General features: G+C 36.9%; 1 protein-coding gene across 36 annotated transcripts in view; it reads right to left on the reverse strand.

The window, feature by feature from the left end:
• The window catches only part of LOC106874339 (sodium-dependent dopamine transporter), a 232,256-nt gene that overhangs the window by 71,587 nt on the left and 138,169 nt on the right, over positions 1 to 22,500 (reverse strand). For 10 of the 36 annotated variants that reach the window (XM_089346116.1, XM_089346113.1, XM_089346112.1 and 7 more), the window contains 2 exons: positions 21,247 to 21,276; positions 16,900 to 16,929 (listed from right to left, as the gene is read on the reverse strand). The exons of 12 other annotated variants lie outside the window; for them this stretch is intronic. In XM_089346116.1, the coding sequence (XP_089202242.1) occupies positions 16,900 to 16,929; positions 21,247 to 21,276 (60 nt within the window). The remainder of the gene's footprint in view (positions 1 to 16,899; positions 16,930 to 21,246; positions 21,277 to 22,500) is intronic. 14 more of the 36 variants (XM_089346122.1, XM_089346114.1, XM_089346108.1 and 11 more) reach the window with 2 other exon arrangements.

Here is a 22,500-nt window from a genome sequence, read left to right on the forward strand (position 1 = left end):
TAAACACAATTTTTTTTTTTTTATGAAACTTTTGTTTTGTAGTTCATATTATATATAAAACATCTGTACGTATTGTGTTGTATGTATTATGAGATCTGGAGAACAGTAGTAGTGACAGTGGTGGTGTTGTTACTGCTGCTGCTGGTTTTTCTTGTTATATGTGTGAAGAGTGAATATTTATTAGATGTGATGTAAGAGGTGCTATATATTTCATAAGTTGTTTCAGAATGCATATATACCTAGATGCATACACACTCATGAATTTGTATTTATGTGTATATATATATATATATATATATATATATATATATATATATATATATATATATATATATATATACATATATAGCGTGACCGTTGCCAGTACCGCCTGACTGGCCTTTGTAGGGTTTTCGAGCGAGATCATTGCCAGTGCCCCTGGACTGGCTCTTGTGCGGGTGGCACATAAAAGACACCATTTCGAGTGTGGCCGTTTTCGTGCGGGTGACACGTAAAAGCACCCACTACACTCTCTGAGTGGTTGGCGTTAGGAAGGGCATCCAACTGTAGAAACTCTGCCAAATTAGATTGGAGCCTGGTGTAGCCATCCGGTTTCACCAGTCCTCAGTCAAATCGTCCAACCCATGCTAGCATGGAAAGCGGACGTTAAACGATGATGATGATGATATAAGTACCAGTTGAACACTGGCGTCGATGTAATTGACTCATTCCCTCCCCCCAAATTGCTGCCCTTGTGGAAAAATTTTAAACTATTATTATTATTATTATTATTATTATTATTATTATTATTATTATTATTATTATTATTATTACCTCTGCCTTAGCAAAGGTGGAGGTATTGTTTTCAGTCGTGTTTGTTTGTCTGTGCACAAGATATCTCAAGAAGCGCTGGATGGATTCAGATGAAACTTTCAGGGACGTTTGGCCTCGTAACTGGCACAAACTGATTAGGTTTTGGAATCAATCTGGTACCGGACAAGGATTCTGAATTATTTTTCCTGTCTTTTAACTTAATTTTTGAAAGCAGTCGGGTTCAATTTTAGTATTCTCGTTTGTGAGAGCAGCCAAGTCTATTTCAGATATTTTCATTTTAAAAATCGTCTCTGGCTAATCGTTGAGAGGACGCAGGTGTTGCTTTGGCAAAGGCTTGTGCTCTTTAAGTGCTCTTGTTATTATTATTATTATTATTATTATTAAACTATGAAGATTGATGTAACTTTTCACGATGGTAATAAGCATTAAGTGGAGATTTTGTTGATTTATGATGGTTGCACAACAGAGCAGTTAAATAAAAGATTCAGTGGGCATAAGCATTCAAAAGAATTGGCAAAACATCTTACATCAAACGTCTGTAATTTTGAGGAACATCTGAAAGTGCACTTTCTCAAAAAATATTCTGGTTCTGCTGCTCTTTGAGACTTCAGAATGCATGAGGATAAATATATTTGTGAATTGCTATAGTCACATTTTTGAGAAATGGGCAAAATGGCAGGAGAATTCCATTACAGTTTGTCTTTTATCTTTTAGCTTTTATCTTTAATCTTTCATCTTTTACTTGTTTCAGTCATTGGACTGTGGCCATGCTGGGGCACCACTTTGAAGAATTTTTAGCTAAATGAATTAACCCCAGGACCTTTTTAAAGCCTGGTACTTATTCTATCAATCGTTTTAGCCAGACAGAAAGACAGATAGGTGGGCAGGCAGGCAGGTAGGTAGGTAGGTAGGTAGACAAATAGATAGATAGATAGATAGACTGACAGGTAGACAAATAGATAGATAGATAGACTGACAGGTAGACAGATAGATAGATAGATAGATAGATAGATAGATAGACAAATAGATAGATAGATAAACTGACAGGTAGACAAATAGATAGATAGATAGATAGATAGATAGATAGATAGACTGACAGGTAGACAAATAGATAAATAGATAGACAGGTAGGTAGATAGATAGATAGATAGATAGATAGGCAGATAGATAGACTGACAGGTAGACAAATAGATAAATAGATAGACAGGTAGGTAGATAGATAGATAGATAGATAGGCAGATAGATAGACTGACAGGTAGACAAATAGATAAATAGATAGGTAGGTAGATAGATAGATAGGCAGATAGATACATACATACATGCATACATATATGGACAGATACATACATGACAGATAGATAGATAGTGTGAAACTTCAGCTTTGAAATTTAATTTGGTCCTGAAGGCCATTTACCACCCAAAATGTTCGAAGACAAATGTTCGTAGAAACTATTTCTCCCATCGGAAATTCAAGAGAATGCACTGCAGATTCGATCAGGGACGTGCACAGAGTAAAAGCAAGACAGCAACAGATGCACTTCCACTGAATCTTGCAGCCTGTCACCATCTGTTGCTGCCAGGTTGTGCATTCGTTATTCAAGACATACTTCATCACCTGAGGTGATGTTTTAGGTTCAAAGAATTCTTCCTAAACTGATTTCGTCGTGATGTGGGGATGTTCATAAAACAAGATTCCACTGTATTTCATTAAAGATTTTTTTTTATTTCTTAATTCCCCCCACCCCCAACCATTTTTCTCTCTTTTGAGTATTTTTTGTTTTGTTATTGTTGTTAGTGGCTGTTTTTATTGCTTTTTATATTTTATAGAATTTCCAAAAGTAAAAGGGAAATATTTTCTTTTTAAAAGAATATTGTCTGCATGTTTCGTAGCTGCTTTTCTATTTTTTGACATTCATGTGTGGGTGGGTGTGAGTGTGTATGTGGGTGCGCACGTATGTGTGCATGTATGTGTTTGTGTGTATATGTGTGTATGTGTGTGGGTATGTAATTATATATATATATTTATACACACCCATATATACATGTATATATACTTATACATACATATATATATGTATACATACGTATATGTATGTATTTTAAAAATATATGTATACATACATGCATATATACACACATGTATACACACATATACACGTGTGTGTGTATATATATATATATATATATATATATATATATGTATGTATATGCATAACAACATGCATCAATTTCCAAGTAAGTTTATCTATCTATCTATCTATTTATCTATCTATCTATCTATCTATATATATATATATATATATATATATATATATATATATATATATATGCGAGTAAAAACTATTAACAAAGGCAAGGTTTGACCTCAGCAACAAAAATCAAACATTCACTGTATCCAAATGCAATGATAGCCGATGCGGCACATGCCGATCAATCCATACCGGCCCATATATGAACACAAAAACAGGGAAAATATTCACCAATGCGAACATGAACTGCAAAAGTAGAAATCTAATCTACTGCATCAAATGCCCTAATTGTGAAGAATTGTACGTTGGCCAGACAGGTAATGCACTATCGGAACGCTCACGGGTACATCGACAACAGATTAAAAACCCAGAAGTCCGCCAAATACCACTGAGTAACCATCTAGCAACATGTGGTCATCAAACTTTTATTATATTTCCATTCCATAAACTTTACAACCGGAATGAAATTGAAAGAAAATGCAAAGAAAAGGACTTTATTAAGAAATTCAAACCCACTCTTAACAAACAATGATTAAATCCATCTTACTTGGGGTTTAAAAATCTTATCCCTGTAACCAAAACACAAAAAATCTCTCAGATATCATCATTTCTATAAATAGATTTGGCATCATTTCTAAGAACAGCCAAACACCTACTGCGGTTTAAAAATCTTATCCCTACAACCCACACAAAACAATAAATTAAAATATCATCATGTCTAAAAATAGATTTAACATCAATTCTAAAAATAGCCAGACACCTACTGCTGCCATCCAAAGGAATTGGTATAAAAGACAGAAAACCAGCCAACTTATTACAGTCTGTTAAAGACTGTCATACCGGCCATGACGAAGGGAAATAGCCCTGAAACTCGAGTCGCCTTTATATATATATATTTATATTTATATATATATTTATATATTTGATCCTTTATATTGAACACTCAATATTTCATCTACATTCAATACTTTATTTCATGGTGCCATCCATTTTTATTTTATTTTATATTATATATTGTATATTATATTATATATTGTATATTCCATATTCTATACCCCACATTAGTTCTGCAGGAATATAAATAAAACATAAAAAACAGACAGTGTTGGAACTCTTTTAAGCAAAATAATATATATATATATATATATATATATATATATATATATATATATATATACATATATATATATATATATATATACATATATATATATATATATATACATATATATATAATTCAGATACATATATATATCATACATTATCATTCAGTCTGTTATAATGAATACATAAACACATATAAAAACATCCAAGGGTATATATTTTTTCCCTCTGAAGATATTCTCAGATCATATAAATTTAATATTTACTTAGTATTAATTGAAACAGCTGTAAAGGATGATGATTAATTTGCTGTTAATAATAAACAATTATTAACTTCCCACAATATCCATTTTCTTTTTCTTCTTTTATATATGTGTGTGTGTATATATATATATATATGTGTGTGTCTGTGTGCGTGCGTGCGTGCGTATATATACACACACATATATATGTGCGTATATATACACACACATATATATGTGTGTATACACACACACACATATATATATATATATGTATATATACACACACACATATATATACATACACATATATATATATATATGACTTTTTATGCTTTTATTCATTTACTTGTTTCAGTCATTAGACTGTGGCCATGCTGGAGCACCACCTTAAAGAATTTTTAGTTGAATGTATCAACCCCAGCACTTATCATTTTTTCTTCTTTTTAGCTTGGTGCTTGTGTGTGTATGTGTGTGCGTGTGTGTATACATATATATATATATATATATATATACATACAATGGGCTTCTTTTAGTTTCCATCTACCAAATCCATTCACAAAGCTTTGGTCATCCCGAGGCTATAGTAGAAGACATTTGCTCAAGGTGCGACACAGAGGAACTGAACCCGGAGCCATGTGGTTGGGAAGCAAACTTCTTATCACACAATCATGTCAGTCCCTAAGTATTATGTATATGCCACCTGGAAAGCACACAGTACCCTCTGTTGAGTGGTTGGCATCAGGGAGAGCATCCAGCTGTAGAGACCATGCCAAAGCAGACACAGCATGTAGCAGCGCCCTCTGGCTCATCTGCTCTTCTCAAACTGTCCAGCCCATCACAGCATCAAAAAAGAGATATTAGATGATGATGATGATGATGATGATGATGACGACGATGATGTTGATGATGATGATGTTGATGAAGACGACTACAATGATGATTATGATGATGATGATGATGGCAGTGATGATGATGAGGAGGAGGACGACGATGGTGATGGTGATTTTCTATCACACACACACACACACTAACATATGCATACACACATACGCACATACATGCACACACACACACACACACACTCATACATTCACATACACACCTATTCACACATACTCACACACACACTCATAGACACACATTCACACACAAACTCATACACACATATTCACATGCACACACACACACACACACACACACAAAATAGTCGCACACATACATACCCATACACATACTCCCTCTTTCTCTCTCTCTCTCTCACACACACACACACACACACTCGGACACCTATTCATGCGCACAGTCATACACAGACATTCACTTAAACACACACATGCACACACACACACACACACACACACACAAAACAGTCACACACACATATACTCTTTCTCACACACACACACATACATATGCACATACACACACACAGAGTCATAGACACACCTGCATACAAACAACACACACACATACATATTTTTCTACACGTATACATACACATACATATGCTCTTTCTCACACACACACCGTGATCCTTCCCACCACCCACCCCTAAGCGCACAACATGGCAGCTGATGTTACCAGATTCAATGAAAAGCAGAAGATAAAAACATTTTGATAAAAACAAGTGGAATAGAAGAATTCAACTTAATCAGAATTGGATAAAAAATGCATGTTTACGTGATTACAGCGACATCTATTGGTTATTTCTGATGAAAGATGTCTGTCAGTGTGTGCTTTGGAATGTAGTTGTGTGTGTGTGTGTGTGTGTGCATATGCTTGTACATGTATATGTGTGGAGGTGAAGGAAATTGTGTATGTATGTATATGTGTGTGTATATGGTTGTGTGTATGCATTTGTGTGTGTGCATGTGTTTGTGCGTGTGTATGTGTGTATACGTATATGTGTATATATGCATATGCATGCTGGAGGGAAATGGATATTGTCTATGTGTATGTATGCATCTTTGTAAGAATGTATGTATCTATGTATATTTGTATGCATGTATGTATGTAGGTATGGCTATGTATGTACATGTATGCTTGTATATGTATATGTATGTGTATGTCTGTATGTATGGTTTTATGTGCATAAGTATGTATGTATGTATGTGTATGGGTATATCTATGTATGTACATGTGTGTATGAGTATGTATATGTATGTATGTGTGTATAATTGGATGTGCGTAAGCATGTATGTATGTGTGTGTATGGGTATATATAGTTTGTATGTCTATATGTACATGTGTGTATGGGTGCATGTATGTTTGTGTGTGTGTGTGTGTGTGTGTGTGTGTCTGCATGTAGAAATGTACGTATGTATATGTGTATGAGCATATAATTTTATGTATATATGTTTGTGTGTGTATGTATATACGCATGTACGTGTGTGAGCAAATGACTGAAGCCATCGTTCAGCTTACCTGGGGCCAAACAACTATATATACATCATCATCATCATCACCTTCATCATAATCGTCAACATCATAATTGTCATCATCACTGACGTTGTCATCACCAATATCATAATCACCACCATCATCATCATCATCATCATTGCTGTCACCCTGTGACCTTCGTCATTATTGTCATCGTCATCGTCATCATCATCATCATCACCTTCATCATAATCGTCAACATCATAATTGTCATCATCACTGACGTTGTCATCACCAATATCATAATCACCACCATCATCATCATCATCATCATTGCTGTCACCCTGTGACCTTCGTCATTATTGTCATCGTCATCGTCATCATCATCATCATCATCATCACCTTCATCATAATCGTCAACATCATAATTGTCATCATCACTGACGTTGTCATCACCAATATCATAATCATCATCATCGTTATCATCATCATCATCATCATCATCATTGCTGTCACCCTGTGACCTTCGTCATTATTGTCATCGTCATCGTCATCATCATCATCATCATCATCACCTTCATCATCATCATGATTGTTATTGTCCTTAAAATGTTGGCTACATTGAAAATTGTAACCCCAAGATCACCAAGGAATGATATCCATGACTAGAATGGCTTTGATACAAGATTTTGGTTAATAAGGACTGGACTGACCAAGGGTTAAACAACAAGGAAGCACACGTTAGACACACTAGATACACTATGTCTGAATAAAAGACAGGATGGTCATAGCTGGAACAACTTTGATCATCGGTCTGCTGGATCAGGACTGTCCTGGGGCTAAACAACAAGGAAGGACACATTAGATAATGTAGTCCTAGATATACTATGCCAGAATAAAAGACAGGATGGTCACAGTTGGAACATCTTTGCATCTTTGATCATAGGTCTGTCAGGATCAGGACTGACCTGGCGCTAAACAACATCAACAAAGAAGGACACATTAGATAATGTAGTCCTAGATACACTATGTCTGAATAAAAGACAGGATGGTCACAGTTGGAACAACTTTGATCATAAGTCTACTGGATCAAGACTGACCTGGAGTTAAACAACATCAAAGATGGGCACATTAGACAATGTAGTCCTAGATACATTATGTTTGAATAAATGACAGTGGGGCCATATCTGGAACATTGTTGATCATGCACCTTCTGGATAAGAGGTGGAGCAGAACAACAAAGGATACATTAGACAGTGTAGTCCTAGATATGCTATGCCTGAATAACAGACAGGATGGTCACATCTGGAATAGCTCGATCAGGACAGACCTGGGGCTAAACAGCCAGGATGGACACATTAGATCATGTGGCCTTAGATACACTCGAAGAACTGAATTAAAAGACAGGATGGTCACATTTGAAACACCTTTGATCATTGATCTAGTGGATCAGGACTGACCTGGGGCTAAACAACTATGATGAAAGACATTAGATAATGTAGTCCCAGATACACATTGTCTGAATAAAAGACAAGATAGTAACAGCTGAAACACTTTTGATCACAGGTCGACTGGATCAGGATTGACCTAGGGTTAAACAGCAACAACAACAAACAGCGTAGGAGTGGCTGTGTGGCAAGTAGCTTGCTTACCAACCACATGGTTCCGGGTTCAGTCCCACTGCGTGGCACCTTGGGCAAGTGTCTTCTACTATAGCCTCGGGCCAACCAAAGCCTTGTGAGTGGATTTGGTAGACGGAAACTGAAAGAAGCCCGTCGTATATATGTATATATATGTTTGTCCCCCTAGCATTGCTTGACAACCGATGCTGGTGTGTTAACGTCTGCGTAACTTAGCGGTTCGGCAAAAGAGACTGATAGAATAAGTACTAGGCTTTCAAAGAATAAATCCTGGGGGTCGATTTATTCGACTAAAGGTGGTGCTCCAGCATGGCCGCAGTCAAATGACTGAAACAAGTAAAAGAGTAAAGAGAGAGCCATCCAACAGGTCCAACACCTTTTAATTTACTTCTGGTGAAGGAAATCAGCAAAGAAACTTGTAAGAAACGTTAATGGAACAGCCACCTATCACAGCTGTCTAAATTGCTGCTCACACCCATTAAAACTGACGGGTTTTTGTTCATCTTTTTCTTCTTCTTTTCACCCAGATCCATTCACAAGATATGGGCATATGCATTTGACAGATATTCTCCCGTTCTTTTATAATTGCGCCACTAATGCATTATGTGCATTCTGTTGCAGCTTTTGATCATTCTTTCGTTCTTTCTTTCTTTCCCTTTCTTTCTCTTTTGTTTGTTATATTTCTTTCATATATTCCTGTTATGTGTGTGTATGAATGCATACATACATACATACATATATATATAGAATTAACATTGCTTATATATATATACATATATATATACATATATACATATATATATACATATATATATACATATATATATATACATATATATGCATATATATATATATATATATATATATATATATACATATATATATATATATATACATATATATACATATATATATATACATATATATACATATATATATATATACATATATATATACATATACATATATATATATATATACATATATATATATATACATATATATATACATATATATATATATACATATATATATATATATATATACATTTATATATATATATATATATATATATGTATATATATATATATATATATATATATATATATGTATATGTTTGTGTGTATGTACACACACACACAGACATCTAAATATAGATAGATAGATAGAGGTGCATGAGTGAGTGTGTACATAAGGATATATGAAGGTCTGTGTAGAGTATGCTTGTATATATATCTATATATCTATGTATGTCTGTATGTGTATATATATGTATGTATATATAGGGGCACACGGATACGCACATACACACAACACATACACATATTTGCTTTTTGTGTGTATGTACATACATATGCATGTATACTCTTTTACTTGTTTCACCCATGTAGCTGCAGTCATGCTGGAGCACACACATATATATTTGTATATATATATATATATATATATATATATATATATATATATATATATATACACACACATAAAGGTATGTGTATATATTAATAAATACACACACACACACACACACGCACACATATATATACATCCACCCATACATACATACATACATACATACTTTATTCTCCTGTCTGTATTCTTTTATCTACTGTTTTACTCTTTATTCTTTTATCTACTATTTTATTCTTTATAAACTGTGAATTCCCTGTCTGGAACTTTTATACCTACTCACCTTGTCTCTGATGACCGAATACTCAGGGTACAGACATGCTAGCCTATCACTTGGGACATCCCAGAAGCTATGAGACTTTAAATTCACCTTACCCTAACTGAATATTCTAAATGACTTGAGATACTTGTCCTCCCTTGGTTCTTGTTGTCCTCTTTCCTCTAATAAAATATACATGCATACATACATACATACATATATATATATATATATATATATATATATATATATAGCAATGAGAAAATAGAGGAGAATATGCAGTACCCATCGACTTGCAGACAATGTATTCCGTTGATTAATCTGTTTATTTTATAACTAAATTGACGAAAAACACAATATACAGACACTTATGACATACCATGTCATATTAACAATTTAGATATCAAATACAAAGGACATTTAGCAATTGGAGAAGGGACAAAAACTTACAGCTGTTTGATTATATATATATATATATATATATATATATATATATAGAAGCAAGGATTAGAATCGAAGGGCCTTAAAGTCAACCTAGCTAAAACCAAAGTCCTAATAAGTAGGAAGGTAGACAAACCACAAACCCGTTCAGGTAGATGGCCCTGCTCGATCTGTAGAAAAGGCGTAGGTAGAAACTCTATAAGATGTACCCAGTGTAAGCTATGGACACATAAGAGGTGCAGCAATATCAAAGGAAGGCTAATTAGCAAGATAGATTTTGTATGTGGCAAATGCTCAGGAGCAATAAACACTGCAAACGTGCAGAGAACAAGTTCTGCCACATTCAGGGAGAAAAAACTAGAAGTAGTTGATAGCTTCCGTTATCTAGGTGACCAAGACACCACTTGACTGACCCTCGTGCCGGTGGCACGTAAAAGCATCCACTACGCTCATGGAGTGGTTGGCGTTAGGAAGGGCATCCAGCTGTAGAAACTCTGCCAGATCATATTGGAGCCTGGTGCAGCCATCTGGTTCACCAGTCCTCAGACAAATCTTCCAGCCCATGCTAGCATGGAAAGCGGACGTTAAACGATGATATATATACATGAATATATATACACATGTATATGTATACATGTATATGTATAGCTGTATATGTACAAAATTGTATGTATTGATGTATATATACAGATGTATATGTATACATGTATATGTGTAGATGAATATGCATTCATACATGCATGCACATACACACACAAATACATTAAAAAACACCCACACACATACACGGCGGCGAGCTGGCAGAAACGTTAGCACGCCGGGCGAAATGCTTAGCGGTATTTCGTTTGCCCGCTACGTTCTGAGTTCAAATTCCGCCGAGGTCGACTTTGCCTTTCATCCTTTCGGGGTCAATTAAATAAGTACCAGTTACGCACTGGGGTCGATATAATCGATTTAATCCGTTTGTCTGTCCTTGTTTGTCCCCTCTGTGTGTAGCCCCTTCTGGGTAGTAAAGAAATAACATACATGTATATATGTATCCGTATATATATATATATATATATATATATATATATATATATTCACACACACACACACACACACACACACACACACACACACACACACACACACACATATATATATATATATATGTAAGTATAGATATGTATGTGGCTATACATTAGTACAGATATACATGTGTATAACCCAGAAGGAACATGCTTTCTTAGGTGACACATCATGGCTGACTTATCGTCTGCTCTCAGTCAATTGACCAATCCTAAAACTATAAACATGTTCTGGATATGTTGATAATTAATACAAACATGTTTAACATGTTTCAGTTATTTATATAAACCTAAAACCGATGGCAGACTCAGTTTCAGGTGCATTTTTATGAGCAAAAAAAACCTCCCCTTCTTAACACACACACACACACACACACACACAGATGTGTGTGTGTGTGTGAGTGTGTATTCATATATTCTTCTTGTATTTGTTTCAGTCATTTGACTCTGGCCATGCTGGAGTACTGCCTTTAATCGAGAAAATCGACCCCAGGACTTATTCGTTGTAAGCCTTGTACTTATTCTATCGGTATCTTTTGCCGAACTGCTGAGTTACAGGGACAGAAACACACCAGCATCAGTTGTCAAGCAATGTTGGGGGGACAAACACAGACACACAAACATATACACACACACACACATTATATATATATATATATATATATATACATATACGATGGGCTTCTTTCAGTTTCCGTCTACCAAATCCACTCACTAAGCTTTGGTTGGCCTCAGGCTATAGTAGCAGACACCTGCCCAACGTGCCAAGCAGTGAGACTGAACCCAGAACCATGTGGTTGGTAAGTAAGCTACTTACCACATAGCCACATCTGTGCCTATATATATATATATATATAAATTGTAAATCCAAAAAATTACAACAAAACTTCAAAGGATTCCGCGGTACACGTGTTTCAAGCTTTATATGTGTATAATATAATATGTGTGTAATTTACAATGTAAAGCTATCCTCAGCCGCAAAATTATTTCTCTCCCAGGAAATTATACCACCTCGGCGGTGAAGTAGGAAGAAAGGTATGTATATATATATATATACATACATATCAAGTTATGTATTTACATACATGTATTTTTATATACATACATATATATAAATGAGGGCTATAATCATTACAAAGGCGGTGCTCCAGCATGGCCACAGTCAAATGACTGTAACAAGTAAAAGAGTATATATATGTGTGTGTGGGGGGTGTCCTGTTAACAGAACAGCTTGCTCATGAAATTAAAGTGCAAATATTTGAGTACTCCAAAGGCACCCGTACCTTTAACGTAGTTCTGGGGGGACATTCAGCATGTCACAGAATGTGACAAGGTTGGTCCCTTTGAATTACAGGTACAACTCATGTTTGTCAGCTGAGTGAACTGGAGCAATGTGAAATAAAGTGCCTTGCTCAAGGACAGAAACGCACTGCCAGGTAATCAAGCTCACAGCCTTACAATCCTGAGGTGATTACCCTAACCACTAAGCCATATGCCATACAGCTATACTTTAGGCACAAGTATAGCTGTCTGGCCAATAGGATTCAAAAATGTAGAAAAGAAGTTTCTGGAGAACTATTGTCATGTGACCAGGGCAGCCATTTTGGATCCACTCCGGAAGATGACAATTTGACTGCAATGACAAAAGGTAGGTGTTATCCAGTTCCATCCTAGAAAAAGATTAACTATCCACCTTGCAAAAATGCATTTTCAGGAAGAACTAAAGTAAAACTACATTTTGGTAATGTTATTTTTTTGGAAAATCATCCTGCTTGTCAGCAAAAACAGAATTTATTGTGGCCATTAGAATTTATTGTGTCAGTTACATTTTGGAATTATAAGTTTAGTCATCAAAATCCTGACAAATAATTACTTTAAACCAATGCAACCGTTATGACATGCTGTAAGGGGGAATTTTGTTCTTATATATAGTACTTTATATTTTCAGTGATATGTACCTGCTTGTGCACTGTGCATGGAAATTTCAACCACATTATGAGCAGTGACTTGTTGTATTATAGAGCTCTCAAGTTACCTGCAATGCATGTAAAATGTCTAGATTTAATTATCTAAGACATTTGAGCGAGTTTGTTCCCAGTACCGCTGGACTGGCTCCTGTGCAGGTGGCATGTAAAATACACCATTTCGAGTGTGGCCGTTGCCAGTACCTCCTGACTGGCCTTCATGCCGGTGGCACGTAAAAGCACCCACTGCACTCTCTGAGTGGTTGGCGTTAGGAAGGGCATCCAGCTGTAGAAACTCTGCCAAATCAGATTGGAGCCTGGTGTAGCCATCCGGTTTCACCAGTCCTCAGTCAAACCGTCCAACCCATGCTAGCACGGAAAGCGGATGTTAAATGATGATGATGATGATTATGCATGGCGCTGCAATAATCTTCAAGAAACGTTATTTAGAATTTTGTGTTCAAGTGCAGCACACATTTTGAATGCATAGTGTATGTTTTCACCTTTTGATCGATTCCTCATGTTCCTGACGGATTAAAATAAAAATGTGATAGATTTCTAGGTGGAAGTGTTGCGTCAGTTATGTGTACCTGCTGTGTCAGTTACATTTTACCAAAGGCACTACAGTCTGTATTAAACAATAGTGTTGGATATGAAAGCATGCATAACATCCATACCACTTCAGGTTGCTTTTAATATAAAAACTGTTTGCACATGTAAATTTTCTGCACAAGGTTTTCTAGCATAAGTACCACCAAGTCAAGCATCATGTCTTTTTTCCATGGCATCAGTTACCCAAGTATTTATTTTCTCTATGACGAGCTAGTTCAAACATTGTAACTGTGGCATGACGTCAACGACTGGGGAGCTGACCTGAACCGTGAACTGACCGGAACGGCGAACTGACCGGAACGGCGAGCTGACAGGAACGGCGAACTGACCGGAACGGCGAGCTGACAGGAACGGCGTGCTGACCGGAACGGCGAGCTGACTGGAACGGCGAGCTGACCGGAACGGCGAGCTGACCGGAAGAGGAAGAAGAGCAGAGGGAGCCTCAATCGGGATTTCATGCCCTTTTCGAACGGGGGTTGTTGTTAGGAGAGGACGTGCCAAGCGATCATCTAGGTGTTGGGAGAAGCAGCTGCTATTTCTAGTGTTCTTCGGGTCGGGCGAGCCATGAGGATCGGATACCGCAGGACAGACTTGTGCAAAGGAAGGAAAACCAAGGTAAGCCGATTACTTCTACTCGCACGCATACACCACAGTAACTCAAACAGAATTACAATACATAAGTAATAATATTTATGGGCAACAGTAATTAAAGTATTCATAGGTCGTTAGATTTCATTTTGTTTAAGTAAGATGCAAGAACATTTTTAGGATTAAAAGATTCTTGCAAATGTAGCATCAGTTATAATGGAATTGCTCTTTTATCTCCATGCATAGCTTTTTAACTCCTATCATGTAATGAAACACATGTTGTTGTTGTTGTTGGCACTCCGTTGCTTACAACGTCGAGGGTTCCAGTTGATCCGATCAACGGAACAGCCTGCTCGTGAAATTAACGTGCAAGTGGCTGAGCATTTCACAGACACGTGTACCCTTAACGTAGTTCTCGGGGATATTCAGCGTGACACAGAGTGTGACAAGGCTGACCCTTTGAATTACAGGCACAACAGAAAACAGGAAGAAAGAGTGAGAGAAAGTTGTGGCGGAAGAGTACAGCAGGGTTCGCCACCATCCCCTGCCGGAGCATCGTGGAGCATTAGGTGTTTTCGCTTAATAAACACTCACAACGCCTGGTCTGGGAATTGAAATCGCATTCCTACGACCGCGAGTCCGCTGCCCTAACCACTGGGCTATTGCGCCTCCACGAAACACATGTAATGTAGAATTAAAAATGTACCAAATATTTTTCCAATCTTTTGTTTTGATATATTATTAATCTGCAAATAGAACTCAACATAAATTTTTGATGCTATATATTATATCTTATTCAAAATTAAACATCTATTTATATACATTTGATTAATGTGAACATGCAGCTATGCTTCATGTGGGCACAACTTGGATGATAACACAATGTACATATATATTTACTTATGTATACACACACACACATATATATATATATATAGATACACACATACACAAACACATACACACACATATCATCAGTATTCAATTAATAGCAGAAAAGAAAATGGAGAGTTGAAAGTTAATAATTATTTATTAATAAGTTGATAATTCTTAGTTCCTACAACTGTTTCCATTAGTGCTCATTAAATAAGTTACAAATTTATGCTTTAAATTTGCATTTATAAGATATGAGCAGGGTAAAATCTCTACATTAAAAGATTATATGTTGACCTCTTAGTTCATACCAGTAGTCTAAATATATGGAGTTATTTTATTAACTAAGCGGTCAGCATGTAATCTTTTAATGTATATCTTTTTTCCTGATAATATTTTTGCTCATATCCAATAAATGCAAATTTAAAGCATAAATTTGTCATTTATTTAACCCATAAACTGCGATAGGCCACCTGTGGCCAACGCAACAGTGCGATAGGCCACCTCAGTGGCCAATACGACAGTGCGACAGGCCACGGAAGTAGGGCATGACCTGACCTAATTTTGATGATGTATAATGTATGCACACGATACCGTTTCACCACAGAAACAGTGTAGCCAATCACAGAAGGTGTTAAGAAACACTGAGTATTTTTTTTCGAGTGATAAATCGATGTTGACCTTTACCCAAAATAGGCTCAGCAGTTCGTGTAACATACAGCAAAATCCCAGCAGTTTATGGGTTAAAGTGCACTAATGGAAACAGCTGTAGGAACTAAGAATTATTAATTTATTAATAATTATTAACTTTCAGCCTTCCATTTTTTTCCTTTCTATTAATTGGATACTGATGATATGCTTAATATATACTTATTGATTTAGGGAAATTTTATTTCCCAAAGATATTAGATATAGAACCAGTGTTTCCTTGGGTGTAATCATCCCTTTAAGAGGTTAATATATCCTCTAATTAACATATATATATACACACTCACATCTATGTACACACATATATATATATGTATATATACAAACACACGCATGTGCCCGCACACACACATATATAGATGTATGTATGTATAAGTGTATATATATATATATATATATATATATATATATATATATCAAGATCGTGAGGGAGACAGACAGTGACGAGATGCAGTGATGGATAGATAGAGTATGTGTGTGTGTTTTGAACGCCACATATAGAAGTGGAAGTCTAAGACATGGTCCACAGATCTACAAAACTCACCTCCCCCTGCCGCACCAGGTGGTTTTTTGGCTGGAATTATAAAGTAAAACGAAAACAAACCAAAAGTTAAGGAGTACAGGTGGAGTAACTTTAGGAATGCGGGGAAAATAATATCAAAAATACAGGTAAGGTTATAAAGAAAACAGGTAAAATTATACAAAGAGTACAGGTAAAATAATATTGGGAGTACAGGTAAATAATAGGAGGAGTAGAGGTGAAATGGAATAAGAAATGCAGGTAAAATAATATGGAGATTACAGGTAAAATAATATCAAGAGTAGAAGTGAAAGGAGATAAGGAGTACAGGTAAAATAATGTAAAGAATACAGGTAATATTTAGTGACGAGTATAGGTAAAATAATATTAGGAATACAGGTTAAAGTACAATGGGGAGGAGTACAGCTAAAAGACATCAGGAGTACAAGTAAAGGAGCACAAGAAGGTGGGGGGAGGGGAATAATGAGGAGTGCAGGTAATAATGATATTAGAAGTTTAGGTAAAAATAAATACAAGGCTAAAAGAGTATAAAGAATACAGGTAAAAATAATATGAGGAAAACAATTAAAAAATATCAGGTGTACAAAGGAGTAGAGGTATGTGAAAATAACTAACTGAAGTGAAACTGACATAAAACAACAACAAAAACAACAGGGTAAGCATTTCAGTTTGTCATTTAAGACACTGATTTGTGATGTCTTAAACAAGAACTTATGATGTCATATGTTACAACATAACATATTGTAATATAACTTACATTATATCAAATGTGGCATATATATGTATATATATATATATATATATATTATCCATATATCTACTAGTGGAGGTGCAATGGCCTAGTGGTTAGGGCAGCGGACTTGCGGTCAAAGGGTCGTGGTTTTGATTCCCAGACCAGGCGTTGTGAGTGTTTGTTGAGCGAAAACACCTAAAGCTCCACGAGGCTCCGGCAGGGGATGGTGGCGAACCCTGCTGTACTCTTTCGCCCCAACTTTCTCTCACTCTTACTTCCTGTTTCTGTTGTGCCTGTAATTCAAAGGGTCAGCCTTGTCACACTGAATATCCCTGTGAACTACGTTAAGGGTACATGTGTCTGTGGAGTGCTCAGCCACTTGCCCGTTAATTTCACGAGTAGGTTGTTCCGTTGATCGGATCAACTGGAACCCTCGACGTCATAAGTGACGGAGTGCCAACACAACATACATATATCTTCATTGAGAGCATGGATTATTCCTAGAATGTAACTTTTCCAGTGATAATACTTCCAAACATGATGTACGCTTAATTTTAAAATTCCTATCCCACACCTTACTTGCAACACAAATTTTCCGGGGACTGGCTGCCAGTGCCCCTGGACTGGCGCTTGTGCGGGTGGCACATAAAATACACCATTTTGAGCGTGGCCATTGCCAGTACTGCCTGACTGGCCTTCGTGCCGGTGGCATGTAAAAGCACCCACTACACTCTCTGAGTGGTTGGCGTTAGGAAGGGCATCCAGCTGTAGAAACTCTGCCAAATCAGATTGGAGCCTGGTGTAGCCATCTGGTTTCACCAGTCCTCAGTCAAATCGTCCAACCCATGCTAGCATGGAAAGCGGACGTTAAACGATGATGATGATGATGATTTGGTAATGTGGTTCCAGTACCATTTCTTGCTTTCGTATCCACAATCTTCAGGAACCTTTCTTGAGGAAATTCTTACCAGTTCCATCTGCTTCAAACTTATCTGTGATTTAAGTGATGGTAAGTCACATAGCTGAGGGCATGTGGCTTCGTGGTTCGAGTCTTTGACTCACAATCATAATGTCATGAGTTATGACCGTGAGTCAAAGGAACAGAGGGCCCAATTGTAGCAGCCCAGTATCAAATGATGAAGACAAGCAACTTCAGAAAAAATATATATGGAAAGAATGTGGTACTTGGAGCAAGACAGCGGCACATGTTGTGGCAGAATGTTCCAAGTTGACACAGGAAGAATAAAAGAAATGGAGGCATAACCAGACTGTGAAAGTCTTACACTGGAAATTGCACCAGAAATAGGTATTTGAGGCTGGAAACGCATGGTACAATCACCAAGTCAAAAGAGTATTAGAGTCAGAGAAATGTAAGATTTTGTGGAACTTTCCTATTCGAATGGACAAGAAATTAGAAAATAATAGACTGGACATAACACTTATAGATAAGGAAAAGTGAAGTTGCTTACTGATCGACCCATCACGCCCATTTGATTCCAGAATTGTAAAGAAAGAGGAAGAAAAATAAAAAAATAAAATCCTTTAAGATTTAAAATAGGAAGAATTTGGAGCATGTGAATAGTAAAGGTCGTGCGTATAATTATTGGTGCTTTGGGAACGGTAAGCCAAGATATAGACAAATGGCTGAAGGAGATTGAAATAGAATGCCCAGTAGAGCTCCTTCAGTAAGTTTGTCTCTTAGGGACAGCAAGGATTATCAGGAGGGTTCTAAGCATTTGAAAGACTGCTGAAAACTTGTGGATACCTAAAGTTACAGGTAGTAACCCGCTACCCACATAAATTCTACCGGAAATAAAACCAAACCTGAGCCAAACGAAAATAATAATAATAACAATAATAATGATAATAATAGTAATAATAAGATATAAAATATCATTAGCCTTAGTTTTGATCAGAGATCATCACCAAAAGTGAAAAACAACTTCAAAATAATAGCTTTTGTAAATAAGACCAGATGTTGAATACAAAGATGAAGGAAAAATTGTCTCCTGAATATACCAGGAGAGTGAAAAAGCTATGTAGATCCAAGCTGAATGGAGGATACCTCATTAGAGGTATTAACTAATGGGCTGTAAGTGTAGCGTTGATAAAACTGCAGTATCACCTTTGTGTGGGTGGAGGCGCAAAGAATTCAAATTTGATTGCTAAGAATTTAAATTTGATGACAAAGAATTTAAATTTGATGGCAAAGAATTCAACTTTGATTGCAAAGAATTTAAATTTGGTTGCAAAGAATTCAAATTTGATGGCAAAGAATTTAAGTTTGATTGCAAAGAATTTAAATTTGGTTGCAAAGAATTCAAATTTGATGGCAAAGAATCCAAACTAGATCGAAAACATCTATAATAGCTTTCATAAATATGTGTTTGTGTGCATGCATGCATCTTTGCATTTGTATGCCCCCCCCCCCATTGTTTTATGACCAGAGTCTGTTCACATTCCTATAAATCAGCAGTTTGACAACAGAGACCAATAGAGAGATTGGGATTGATTTTTTTTCAACTAAACCCTTCAAGATGATGCCTCAGTATGGCCACAGTCCAATGACCAAAACAAGTAAAAGATAAAAGATAGTATATATTGGCCTTCGTAAGATTTTCGAGCGAGATCGTTGCCAGTGCCCCTGGACTGGCTCTTGTGCGAGTGGCACATAAAATCCACCATCGAGCGTGGCCGTTGCCAGTACCGCCTGACTGGCCTTCGTAGGATTTTCGAGCGAGATCGTTGCCAGTGCCCCTGGACTGGCTCTTGTGCGGGTGGCACATAAAATACACCATCTTCAGCGTGGCTGTTGCCAGTACCGCCTGACTGGCCTTCATAAGATTTTCGAGTGAGATCGTTGCCAGTGCTCTGGGACTGGCTCTTGTGCAGGTGGCACATAAAATACACTATTTTGAGCGTGGCCGTTGCCAGTATCGCCTGACTGGCCTTCATAGGATTTTCGAGCGAGATCGTTGCCAGTGCCACTGGACTGGCTCTTGTGCGGGTGGCACATAAAATACACCATCTTGAGCGTGGCCGTTGCCAGTACCGCCTGACTGGCCTTTGTGCGGGTGACACGTAAAAGCACCCACTACACTCTCTGAGTGGTTGGCGTTAGGAAGGTCATCCAACTGTAGAAACTCTGCCAAATCAGATTGGAGCCTGGTGTTGCCATCCGGTTTCACCAGTCCTCAGTCAAATCGTCCAACCCACGCTAGCATGGAAAGCGGACGTTAAACGATGATGATGATGATGATGAAAATACATACATGCATATATGTGTGTATACATATACATAAATGTCTCCACTGTCCTGTTTTGCTCTTTTGCATTGTTTTAGCTTTTGAATGATGCCACCCAATTAGCTAGGCGAGCAAGGCCCCCCCCCCCCTGATTAAAAGTGGAGAGTGGAGAAACATGAAATGAATGCACACCGCCTGGTCTGAGAATCGAACCTATATCTCATGAGTGCAAGTCAGAATCGTGTCTGAAAGTGAAGCGATGATTTGAACAACAATGACAACAACAGGAACAGCTAAAATAATCTCTACAACAACGACAACAACATTAATTGCATGATGAACATTACGCAGTGTTTGCGCAGCTAGACTCACCTCCAGAGGACGCGCCACTTCTTGACTTGCCTAAGCAATGAAATAGCAAAAAAAAAAAAATAATAATAATAGATAAATAAATAAATAAATAAAATTCAGTCATGTGACTGTTTTACTGTCATGTTGTAAATATTTTTACAGTAGGCTGTGGTAAGAAGCTTGCTCCCCAGGCACACGGTACCAGGTTCAGTCCCACTACATGGCACCTTGGGCAAGTGTCTTCTACTATAGCCTCGAGCCAACCAAAGCCTTGTGAGTGGATTTGGTAGGTGGAAACTGAAAGAAGCCTGTTGTGCTTTTATATATATTTTTTTTATACTTTTTCCTGGTGAAGGTCAGTTTATGGGGTTATCCTGGGTTTCCCATCCATAAAAGGTTTAACCTTATGGCGTATCATCAGACCCCAAGACCTGTTGGCCTATGACCCTTTATGGAATGGAAACCCAGGGTAACCCCATAAACTGGCCTTCACCAGGGAAAAATATTGACTGCTCTACTTCTTAGAGTGAGTTTCTTCTCCGGATTTATGTTTTTCTAAAAATGATATTCTCTTTTACTCTTTTACTCGTTTCACTCATGCCTGGCTCCTGTAGAGTGTCAGGTATAAGGGCCAAAACACTTGTCAGATGGGAGTTCTTCCTTTGAAGATCTCGTCTGCTGTGCACTCACCTTCTGATGGGTTTCTGTTATTCATTTATATATCTATATATTGTAAACAAACTTATAAGCGCTGCATATGTTGGTATTTTACTGGAAATAAAGGAATTCTCAAATGCAGGATGGCTTATAAAATGTAGGACAGCTTATAAAATTGGGTAAATACTCAATAGAAGCTGCAAAAAAGTGGCCAGCAAGGTTCCACAGGGAATTGAACCCTGTACTTCTCAGGAGCCTCTTAGCTTAATGTACAGAGTGCTCAGCTGGAATTGAGAGTCGCAGGGTTTGGTTCCCTGTGGAGGTTTGCTGGCCACTTTTTTCTATTTTCTAAAGGGTGTTCACTCAATTTTCTAAGCTGTCTTTACAGCCATTCTGTATCTGAGAATTCCTTTATTTTCTGTGATATATATATATATATATATATATATATATATATATATATATATATATATATATAGCATAAAACGTGCGTACTGCAATCACCTTTCAAATCCGTGTTGCTTATTTTTTGATTTTGATCACCTATCCTTTTGGGATACGATATTCGGGTGCCTACGCATAAGTACCGTATTCAACCTTGAATCTATATATATATAT

The sequence above is a fragment of the Octopus bimaculoides genome, chromosome 30 (assembly GCF_046866305.1).
Source record: "Octopus bimaculoides isolate indiv1 chromosome 30, ASM4686630v1, whole genome shotgun sequence".
Lineage (NCBI taxonomy): Eukaryota > Metazoa > Mollusca > Cephalopoda > Octopoda > Octopodidae > Octopus > Octopus bimaculoides.